The sequence below is a fragment of the Acipenser ruthenus genome, chromosome 21 (assembly GCF_902713425.1).
Source record: "Acipenser ruthenus chromosome 21, fAciRut3.2 maternal haplotype, whole genome shotgun sequence".
NCBI lineage: Eukaryota > Metazoa > Chordata > Actinopteri > Acipenseriformes > Acipenseridae > Acipenser > Acipenser ruthenus.
The window spans coordinates 6,720,597-6,732,152 of NC_081209.1; the positions used below are offsets into that span (position 1 = coordinate 6,720,597).

At 39.5% G+C, this 11,556-nt stretch overlaps 1 protein-coding gene across 2 annotated transcripts; it reads left to right on the top strand.

Moving 5' to 3' along the window:
- Window position 1: 1 nt before the first annotated feature.
- On the top strand, window positions 2-10,710 carry LOC117428450 (kelch-like protein 22). 2 transcript variants are annotated; one of them, XM_034047471.3, is made up of 9 exons: window positions 2-61; window positions 1,235-1,308; window positions 2,800-3,073; window positions 3,624-3,789; window positions 4,580-4,891; window positions 5,073-5,479; window positions 5,775-5,967; window positions 7,214-7,447; window positions 7,908-10,710. In XM_034047471.3, exons 3-9 carry the CDS (start codon window positions 2,847-2,849, stop codon window positions 8,280-8,282), a joined length of 1,914 nt encoding a protein of 637 aa, XP_033903362.3. In that variant the 5' UTR covers window positions 2-61; window positions 1,235-1,308; window positions 2,800-2,846; the 3' UTR covers window positions 8,283-10,710. The 2 variants fall into 2 exon arrangements, with proteins under 2 accessions (XP_033903362.3, XP_033903363.3); XM_034047472.3 differs by lacking the exons at window positions 2-61; window positions 1,235-1,308 and adding an exon at window positions 1,328-1,545.
- The last annotated feature ends 846 nt before the right edge of the window (window positions 10,711-11,556 follow it).

The following is an 11,556-nucleotide window of genomic DNA, read 5'->3' on the forward strand; positions in this document are numbered from 1 at the left end:
ATTGTGGGATTGCGATGTTAACCTGTTTGCCCGGAGCCCAGATTTGGAAAACAGAACAAAAGTAAGCGGTAGGGTCTCGACTGAGTCGAAAAGTAAAGGAGCTAAACTCTACATCAACGAAAAATGCCGAGTCATTCTTGTGAGATCATTCTGTTCAATGCGTTACATAATACCACATCAAACAACGATCGTTTTTTTACTTTCCAAGTAGATAAGGTAGCTACATTTAACAGAACTAGTATCCACCAGTAAAACCGCAGTGATTTATTTTTTTAAACTGCTATGCTAGTCATTTCAGACACTCAAAACGACAGCTTGTTATGGGTTGTTTTAGATGCTGAGCGCCAATTGCCAAAATGACGCATTTGAGCATTAAACTCCAATGCAAATAGTTTCTTCTGTTGCTGTTTTTGTTCAATATCGTTTTAAGAAAGATTATGCTTTGCATTTGTGAAATTTAACAATAAGCTGACATTCAATCCCATCCCATATATACAGACAGAGCACATGGTGGTGTTATTAATTCGATTTGATAACTTGGGGATAGTTTTGCAACATAACCTTTCACTACTCAGTAACCATTCAATAGATAGAATTCTCAATGTGTGTTAACCTGATTTTCTTAGAGCTGTGCTTCAAAAAGTGAATTAAAAATTTATACAATGCTTTTTAAATGGTTTGTCATGTTTATTCATATGGTTTACTATGTCACACTAGCTTCCACAGTGGTTAGTTATAGTTTACCATGCTTCCACTACGTTTATAATAAACTTGTATAAGGACTAATACCACTATAACATGACTGTATTTACTTTACAGAGAAACAAATGGATTTAAACATATTTATTTTTTGTCGTGTATTATTTATTGAATGTACAATTTTATAAACATATATGCAAAGCAGATTTAATACAGTATATATAATGATGTTGCAATACATACAATCTAAATACATGGATAGTTTCTTACATAAATAATATAAAAACAACATCTCCAAGAAAATAATTTGGCATATAGAACAGGGGCCGCGAGTCTATACCTGGCTCTTCGAATGACCAAATGGCTCTCTTGAATTTTAATACAAATAATAATACATTAATGATATACATTCATCTTATTAACTATATTCTGTTTTCTTAGAGTAATCATGGTGACACTATGCTAGTTAGTAAGTGATTTATAAATAACTGTACTATAAAAGCAACGTGATTTTTTTTTTTTTATCTTGATGCAGGACGTGACGTACATGTGAAAGTGGTCTATGTGTTGAACTCAAGATAAGCGACTGGATGGACCAGATTCAAGAAGGTAAAAAAAAAAAAAAAAGGAAAGTGAAACAAGGTTGTCTGATTCTAAAAAAATGTTCTGCTTGTTCGGTTAAAAATCGTGTGCATTCCCTCGCCGTGGACGTAAACTTCGTCATGTTGATGAGTTGTTTACACGCATCATGTGACGAGTTCTGTGTGGTCTCGGCTAGTCTGTGGTGAGGCAGGGCAGTGAAACACTTACAAAAACAGAAGACCTACAGAAAAGATTCAGTAAAAAGTAAGGTAGAAGGACTAGTTCTTCAATTGATTTTACCTAATTTTATATCTCGTCTCTTAGAAAAAAAAAAAAAGCAAATGTCTTTTTTTTAAGTAACCTGCAAATTCAATCGTATATTGTTATAAAAACATACTTTCATTTTAACGTTTTTTTTCGGTGTGTTAGTAATTATTCTGTATGCATGTATGTTAAGTTTGCGTAATTGCTGGTTAAAATTCTAAAGTAATTGAAGACGTTGCATTAAGTGGAAGTGCATTCAAGTACTTCCTGTTTTGTAAATTAGTAATCTGGAATGTAAAAGTGTTTTGCAGAACCAGGAAGTAAACCTGAATTACACCCCCCATTTCTTACCACGGCTAGGTGGTTAACTTCACTTGTTATCTGGATAAGTCTCCCAATGTAGCTGGTTTTACAAATCTTTATTAAATTAAATTAAAGGAGTCAACTTCAAATATATTTGTACAGTATATAAAACATTGCATCATTCAGGATATACAGAACAGTATATTTGAAATATATAGTGCAAAAGTAGAACACGGAATTTAATTTGTGCGTATGTATCAACACGTTACAGAGGACTAGATTAAGAAATATTTCTAGAAAACAACTTTAACTGAACAACACTAAGGGGAGCAGTGAAACTGTTACAGAATATGTTTTAGAAAATGGATGATCCTCATATTAACCCGGCTTGGGATGCATGTCTCTAATGAGAGATATAGTGAAGTGGGCTGTATGTTCTTATGTTCACGCTTTTAAAAGTTCACTATAGTAAGAGCATTGCTAAGTGTAATAAAGGAAAGTGAAATTATGGTAAAGTATTGTAAAGCTCAGAGAGGTATGGTAAAGCATATTAACGAACATGGCAAAATATGATAAACTGCATTAAATGCAGAGTAGGACCATGGGGAAAAGCATGTGAAAAGTGCAAAATTACTGAGCAAAAATACTGTGGTAAACTTTTATAAGGGTACATATATCTAGAGAATTACGGCTTATTCAATTGTGATGAAACTTGGCAAGGACATTCTTTAACACAAGATATGGAGTATCAATGGAGGGTTATAAAGTATGGAGGGGTCTGCATTGCAGTGGGTGTAGTTCATGGTGATTCACTTACTCATGGTACTGGCAGCCCTGATTTTGTGTTTGCAGCCATGGCGAGTGATGCATGTCACAGACAAGCTTCTTTTCTTTTTGGGCTTTAGGGCGCTGATTAATTTGTCTTGCTACTTGCATTGTCTCCCCTGGCAGGTGGCTGAACGGCGGCCTGGTGTTGGGTTGATGTGAATTGGTGGACGATGGCAGAGGATCGGGAGCTGAACCAGGTCGGCAAGGCCCCAGGGCCGCAGCCGCCTCCCCAGTGCAGCAGTCAGACGTACCGCAGCAGCGCGCACTCTCAGAGCCTGCTGGACGGACTCGTGGCCCTGCGAAACAGCGGAATCCTCTTTGACGTCGCGCTGGTGGTGGAGGGGAAAGCCATTGAAGCACATCGCATACTTCTTGCAGCATCATGTGACTACTTCCGGTAATTCTGATGTTTACTGGTGTTTTTAGACTTGGGTATTTCCTTGCACATGTTCATGGTGGCCTGTCAAAATGCTGTCTGAAACCTGTAATGTGTTTTGTTTATCCATGGCAGGGAGGCTATTTATATTACTGAAATGCCTGGTTCGAGGAAGTCCTGCTGCCAAACTTCCATTAATAGACTTCCTCTGCTCAGTTTCATTGACAATGAAGGATAAGGAAAACTCTGTTATAAAATTACATTACATTTTAAACCACAAAGGTGAAAGTAAACTTTTCTGGAACACAGAGGAGTTTCATTTTTTTTTTTTTTCAAATGAACCAGTACAAGTTAGTTTTTAAAAGTGGTGCTTGAAGGGATAACATGCTGATGACTTATCCTTTTTATGGTCTTTCACCAGATCTTCCAGTATATTTATGAAAGAACTTCTCAGTGTCCTGGTTCATTTAACACTTGTCCAGCACAGTACTGTCATGTGAGCTGAACAAACCCGCCCTACCTAAAACGCGTGATGCGTTGCTGACGCGTTGCTGGCTCTGTTCCTCTGCAGGGGGATGTTTGCGGGCGGCCTGCGGGAGATGCAGGAGAAGGAGGTTCAGGTGCATGGCGTCTCGTACACGGCTATGTGTAAACTCCTGGACTTCATTTACACCGCTGAACTGGAACTCAACCTGGAGAACGTGCAGGAAATCCTGGCTGCTGCCTGCCTGCTTCAGGTAAGACCCAGAAGTACCAAAGACAGACTCTTAAAGGACAACAGCAAAACTGGACAGTAGGTACAGTAATGCAGCATTTGGTGAAAAATGATCTTTCCGATCTGGGAAAGTTAATTTTGAAGTCCTGTGTTAGGAGTCCTGTAATACGTGCAGACATGTAAAGTGGTCTAAAGAAATGCTTTCCTGCAATTCATGCAATCCAGTGGCGTTGCACATGTGTTTTCCACATTCAACAGGTTTCTTCCTCCCTGCATTGGATTATCTCAGTTTGACTGTTCACTCCGACTGACTTCCTTCCCCATTTTGTTCTCTTTTTGCTCTATTGCCATTTCCTGCCTATTTACAAAAGTACTGAAGTTTTCTGCAGAGGTTCACACTCTAAACCACACTTTACTATGAATACATAATGACAAGCCCAGCACGGGCTTTACATGATTATCTCAGTCTACCCCGTTCGGACATCTGTGAAGAAATCTTTGAATTTGTGATTGCAATATAAATTAGAATCTAATGGATGGCCTTTCAAATAAAATATAGAATGGTGTTGCTCAGCTTGTACTGTAGACATTTATTATAACAATACCGGTTACTTAGAGGGACCATACAAGCGGGAGACATTTATTATATTGCACAGCCACCAACATTTAAGATATGCCTAAACAATAGGTGTGACTAATTAAGCTCACAGTAATGCCTGAAAATGCTATGCGATTCTATCTGATTTCCTGCAAACAGGTTTGTACAAGTGTCTATGACGTGACTGTGCTCTTGTGCTCTATGTGAGCTGTAGATCCAGGATGCGATTGGTTTCTGCTGCGACTTCCTTATCTCCTGGGTGGATGATGACAACATCACGGAGGTTTACAAACTGGCCGACCTGTTTGGGCTGAGTCAGCTAAGCGCCAAAGTTGACGCCTATATCTTGAAGAACTTTCTGGCTTTCTCCCGGACGCCCGCCTACCGCCAGCTCCCCCTGGATAAGGTCTACTCCCTGCTGTCCAGCAATCAGCTGGAGGTTGGCTCTGAGAACGAGGTCTATGAGGCTGCTCTGCACTACCACTACACTCCCGAGCAGGTGGCGACTGACCAGGTGTCCCTGCAGGTAGAGGGCTTTTTATTACGCTTCACACTCCATTCCTGCGCTATGCACCGTGCCACCAGGTGGGAAAATGTTACTGGGCTGGCAACCATGTTAGGAATATAACAATGCACGCCCATGCTGCACATTTAGTAGAACTTCCATTACACTCAAACCGGATTCAGATTTGTCTTCTGTCCCCCAGGACTCCCTGAAGCTGCTGGAGACGGTGCGGTTCTGCCTGATGGAGAAGCATGTGCTGCAGCGGCTCCATGACAAGCTCAATGGCTGCCCGCAGAAGGACAGACTGGCGGCAGCTCTCCAGTACCACGAGAAGGAAGCCCTACAGCCGGTGCTCCAGAGCCCCCAGACGCAGCTGCGCTCCGAGTTCCGCTGCATCGTGGGCTTCGGTGGCATGTACTCCTCCCGCTCGGAGACCCTCAGCGACGAGGCCAAGTTCCTGAACCCCGTCACAGGCGAGTGGAGGAGCCTCACCGCAGCGCAGGCCCCCCGCATGTCCAACCAGGGCATCGCAATCATCAACAACTTTGTCTATCTCATTGGGGGCGATAACAATACCAGGGGCTTTCGAGCTGAGTCCAGGTGCTGGAGGTAAGTTAGGCCAGGTTTCCATCTGAACCATGAAACTAAACCCCACCTCGTCCCATATCTAACTTCCACTCGGCATGCAGTCTACCGAAACAAGTTTTTGTAAAATACCCCTTTATAAATTCCTTCACCTGTCTTCAATATTTCCCTTACGGCAAAATGATTTCAGATTTGTTGTTTTTTGTTTTTTTTAGTAAGAAATACTTTCAAAACGGTGGTCTTGGCCCTAATTTGTGGTTGTTACGACGTGAGTTCTCTGGGACAGCGGCTCTCATTGTGTTGCCTGCTTTGTGTGCAGGTATGACCCGCGTCACGACCGCTGGTTCCAGATCCAGTCCATGCAGCAGCAGCACGCTGACCACTGTGTGTGCGCCCTGGGGGGGTACCTGTACACTATAGGGGGTCGGGACTATCACAATGAGCTCAAAGTGGTGGAGCGCTATGACCCGCAAACCAATACCTGGGAATTTGTGGACCCTCTGAAACAGGAGGTAAGGGACAGTTTAAAAAAAAAAAACTATAATATCCCAGTGATGTACTGCTGCAAAAACAAAGCTTTGTAACCTAATGTGCCATCCGTTGTATGAAATGTGTAGCATAACAGTTTTAATTGCGGTGTGTATAATTGTTAGTGGCTATGTAAAATAATCATGTTGTCTGTTATGTGCACAAAAAGCACTGCAATTTAAAATCGGGTTGGAACAAGAAACAGAGCTGTTGCTGCTACTGAACTCAATTTAATTTAAAGTACTCGACCCCTGTAGACTGGCCGAGTGCCTGCAGTCCTACCTGCAAGTGGCCCAGAGCTGCGTGGTCCTCCGACGCTGCAACTCTGAAGGTAGCTGCGTGGCGGGCCTGCAGCATGAAAAGAAGTGGGCGGCTGGCGGCACACGTTTCGGAGGACGCGTGTGTGCTCGTCTTTGTCTCTCCCGAGTAGGCGCGGAGATTGCAGCGCTGAGCCAGGCTTAAAATTGGGCATTTCTAATTGGGGTGAAAATGGGGTGAAAAAAAAACAACTGCCGATTACAAATTAAAAAAAATAATAATAAGTACTGTAAAGCCATAAATATTTGTGACCAAAATATTTGGCGAATCACACCCATAAAACCTATTTTGCTCGAGAAATTTTGGCGACCTGTTGCAATATACAAAGTATGTATTGTTAATGGAATTTTATATTTGTGCCAAAAATGTTTGCGTTTTTTTTCATACGCGAAAAACGCATAATAAAAGGATCGCAAATATTTATGTCTTCACAGTATATTAGCTTGCTAATCGTAATCTTTTTTCCTGTTTTTGGCTGATTACATTTTAACTGTGTTTATTTCTGGTTTCTGTAAAAGTCCTCTAGAGGGAGTGATGTTACAAGTGTAGTTTAACAAAATTGTTCTTGTTAGATTTAAATTTAATGTCTCGGTCAGTAAAAGAAGTCTATGGTAATCTCAAAGAACTGTCATACAGTGAAATGTGAAAACCAATGGAAATGTGAAAAGTGTAAGTTAACCCTGTGACCTGAAGAATACCACTTTACTTTTTGAAATATACACAACTCTTAATGTTTTTAAAAAAAAAAAAAAAATCATGTTTGTAATAGTTTGATATTCATGTAAATTTCCAACACTACTGTAAAAAAGTATTGTCTTGAAAAGTATTTTGTATTTTTGTGTTCCATTCTTGCATACTCAAGCTGCTGGGTTTCTTTAACAGCACTTCAATAAAGGGTCTTCTTTGTACCAGGTGTATGCTCATGCTGGGGCAGTGCTTGATGGGAAGATCTACATTACATGTGGCCGGAGAGGACCCATCTACTTGAACGAGACACACTGCTATGACCCAGAGACGAACCAATGGGAGAGCAGGGCTGCCAGTCCCATTGGGCGAGCCTGGCACGGGATGGCGGGGCTCAACGGCAGGGTGTACATCATCGGGGGCAGCAACGACAACCTGGGCTACCGCAGAGACATCTTGAGGGTAAAACCATTCAAAGATATTGTTTTTGTTATCCATTTAAGAATATTTCAAGCTGTGACTGTTTTGCTATTTTTAATCCATACATCCTTTATGTTTTGATCTTTGCTTAGCCAGGACTTTCATAGTTTGTGGTACTAGATAGGCACATTTAAAAACCATGGTTAACCAGTTCTATAATATTCATGTCAAAGAGTTACGTACTGATGAAAGCACTAGCCAAATTCTTTTATATTTGACTTGGTAGTTTTATCAAGTGTTTAGTTTTATGTGTTGAGTAAAAGCTCCTGCTCCCCATTTTTAATACATTTAGGAGCAGGCTGGTGCCGGGCGGCATTTGCATAAAGCTTGCATGTTTTGTTTTTTTTTCTTTTCTTCTTTTTTCTACAGTTTAGGAAAATTGACTTCCCATTAGAAAAAAAGCAGTTAATATTTTAAAGCTGTTCACTATCTCCCTTTTTAGGTGGCATGCTACGACCCTGCCATTGATGAATGGACAACCGTGAGTCCGTTGCCTTCTGGGCATGGAGAGCCTGGCATCGCTGTGCTGGATCACCGCATCTTTGTGCTGGGCGGGCGCTCCCACAACCGCGGCAGCCGCACGGATTACGTCCACGTTTACGATGCCGAGGTAGATCGCTGGGTGAACGGGACCACCTTCGATGATGACATCTCCGGACTAGCCGCCTGCGTCCTGGTGCTCCCCCGCTCCGTTGTCATGGATACGGAAAACCGGACCTCGGAGCGGCGTTCCTTCTTGATTTCACATAACCGTACCTTTGACGATGTCATGAGCCTCGACGACTCGGATGAATCTGATCATTCCAGTGAGGATTAATTTTTCTAGTTTTTTTTTAATAAAATTCAGTAGGTGACTCCCCCAACCCCCAATATTAACACAGCATAAAGGCTCTTAAGTTTATATCAGCATTGCAAAACCATGAATGAAACATTCATGTTAAACCACAGCCGTCTGGTCCAATGTTGTCTCTAGTGAAATTTGAATGTGCGCAGAAAAGTAAATTACGGCTTGCCATTTTATGAAGGCAAAGTTCTAAGAATGTCTGAACAAAAGAAAAAAATCTTTTGGCCTTAATGGGGGCAATAATCAAAATAATGTATCTTATTTTCACTTTGATTCGGGTAAAGCTAATGTATCCTGCTGACATCACACTACAAATTCACTTCCTGTGCAATAGGTATTAGGACCACCGACAGAATTATAGATTTTGAGGCTTAGGTGGGGTTACTACACAGGAAATGAATGTGTAGTGTAGTGGCTTGATAAATGAGTTTTACGCAATCTCAAAGTGAAAATAAAGTCTGAAAACTTTAGCTCGAGTGGCGAGTCAGAATGTTATTCCAATGAGAAGTAGCAAATGGATTACAAGGCCTTGGTTATTACCCCTTCAAGTTATAAATATCATATTCTGTATTATAACAACTTTCACAGCAGCAGTGCTTAGTTTTGCTGAATTATGTTGGTCAAAAAAGCATGTTGAATTGTTACTTCTAATAACCATTAGTCCAGAAATGCACATACCCAGAGTGGTGTCTGTTTAAACTCTTCAACACACACACACAGAACACACAGATGGGAATGTGCCCCAGTGCCTTAAAAGGTGTTTACTGAATACAACCTGTTCAACAATGCCATTTGTGATTTTAATGTATTTACAGGAACCTTTCCATAGAGTATTTCTTTTTTATTATTTTTTTTTTCTGGTCCAACATGCCTGATATAATATCTGATTAATTGAATCAACCACATATTGTAATTAAAAAAGTGCATTCCTTTTTGCTGTTCAACCAGTGCATAACCTAGAGCTGTGTAGGGTCTTTATGCTATTTACAATGAAGGAATACAAGCACAACCTCCGTGCCTGTGCCTGTAAGCATATGAACACATATCCTGAGAAACACGCATCCTCTTGAGATGGAACTGTGTGAGGATATTCCTTAGCACAAGTCCTCAAGGATATCGGAGTTTAGGTAATGTTGACCTACTGTTTGCATAAGTGTTGGGGTATATCTTGGGACCCGTGAAACTATGCATGGACATCTTACAAAGTTATTCCACATGCTGTAAAGGTAGGCCACAGTGACTGACTTGAGTCACCTGATTGGCTTATCTAATAAAGGCTACACTTTGTCGCTTGTATGATTTTGATGAACATGCATATTTGTTCAGAGATTTGCTGTTGGTAGATTGCGGTGACCTACTTTTGATGGTACTGATGCCTCTCATGTGTTACTTGGATATCCTTGGTAGAGGCTATTGTTGAAAAAGTTATTTTTAATATGTGTATAGATGGCCACTATTTGAATGCTTATGTTGACAAACATTTTTATATAGATACAGTTTCATATGTACAGTGCACCATTTGATATTTCACCATTTGATAATTCACTGTTAGGCCATGTTGACAGTAAATGAAAGTTCTGTATTTTCCTGAATAAGTGTCCTTCATTAATTCACTGTTTTTTTAATGTCCAAGTCAGATAGTGAAATTGGAGCAATGTATTTTAGGTATTGTTAGACAACAAATACATGACATGGAGTGGCCTTGCAGCAATGGTATCATTGTCAAGTATGTTTATCACTGGACACAATCCACTTTCTATTAATCTGCAGTGCATTGTAGTGCAAATGTGCCAATTAATCACTGTTCACATTAGTTAATTGCATTCATTAAGGGTAAGCTTGCACTGAATAACTAAAATGTATATATTACAGTTTTTTTGTAAAAAAAAAAAAGGAAAAAAAATCAGTAGTTAATGAGGAAAATGTTTTTTGTAATAAATAAAGGTGGAGTTTAATTAGTTAGCTCTTTGTAACCTTATCAAGAGTGCTTTGCATTGTGAAAAGAAAATTGAAGTTCTCAGTGCAAAATACTTTTAAAAATGAATTTGAATCCCATGCCTACCGTTTTAATCCACATGATCACAATACTTTTGATCTGATGAGATTCTTGCACTGACAGCTTCAATTGATTATATAAAAAAACACTTGAATAACCAATATTACTGAGTGATGTGTGTTGTCTTCTGTGTTTCAATTGTGTTATGCATAAAATATTAATTATTTCACCTTATAGTGTGACTTTTAGATTCTTCATAGTAAACTGTGTTGGTGTGTTTGTCCATTCCTTATGTTGCTGTGCTGGCATGTACTGTATCATTCATATGGACCTTAAAGGTATAGGGTTGGTAAAATATTTTGTACATATTTAAGAAGGTTAATAAATATTGTAATATGTAACCCAGATGAGTGTAAACTACTGCCCATTATACAAGCACCATAATCGGGATCTCTTTTCTATAGGTAACAACTTTTTAAATATTCAACAGCCAGTAATTGTCACTTTAGTTTTCTCATAGTTCACAAAACTAAAAAAGATGTGAAAGCAGGAGGATCTAACAGATCTGAAAAGGTATGGTACCATATATAGCTATGGCCAAAGGTTTAGCATCACCTAGAATTTTAGGATTGACACATCATTTAAAAAAAAATAAACTATATGAACATAATTTAGATCTTTCATTTAACATCATGTAATCAAATAAACAACAAAATTATGTTGCAAAAGTCATAATAGTAGTACAGTATTTCGTGTTAGATTTCAAAATGTCACTCTTTCAATTGTCAGTTTTTCATTAAGTATATGGAAAACTACAAAGCGGTATGTAATTCAATATGTTAACGTAACGTTATTCGGCAGGTTTCATTCAACTTTATGAAGCAAAATTAGTTAATTCTATAGGGTGATGCAAAACATTTTGCCTTAGCTGTATGTATTTTTAATGTGTTTGCAAATGGCAATTACCCAAAAGGGGTACCCAGGGACGCAGGTATATAAACAGAAAAGGAGACGTGCACATCACGGATGGCATAAAGAAAAGAAGGACTACTAGTTGTGTTCAGTGATAGATGCAGAGTACTGGTCTTGAAAGACTGCAGTCACACTGACCCTAATGTGATTTTACACTCTTTGTATAAAGCATGACGCTAATGTCTACAAGCCTTTTTTTCATTAGCTGTTAAGTGAAATAAAATGGGAGTTTTGTGCTGATTTAAACGTGCGCATACAATAAATGATTACAGAATAGTT

Bases quoted from the DNA above. Each gene is read 5' to 3' on its own strand.
- LOC117428450 (XM_034047471.3), top strand. From the start codon at position 2,847: ATGGCAGAGGATCGGGAGCTGAACCAGGTCGGCAAGGCCCCAGGGCCG. The intron at 3,790-4,579 runs GTAAGACCCAGA...TGTGAGCTGTAG, and splicing joins CTGCTGCCTGCCTGCTTCAG to ATCCAGGATGCGATTGGTTT. The intron at 5,480-5,774 runs GTAAGTTAGGCC...CTTTGTGTGCAG, and splicing joins GCTGAGTCCAGGTGCTGGAG to GTATGACCCGCGTCACGACC.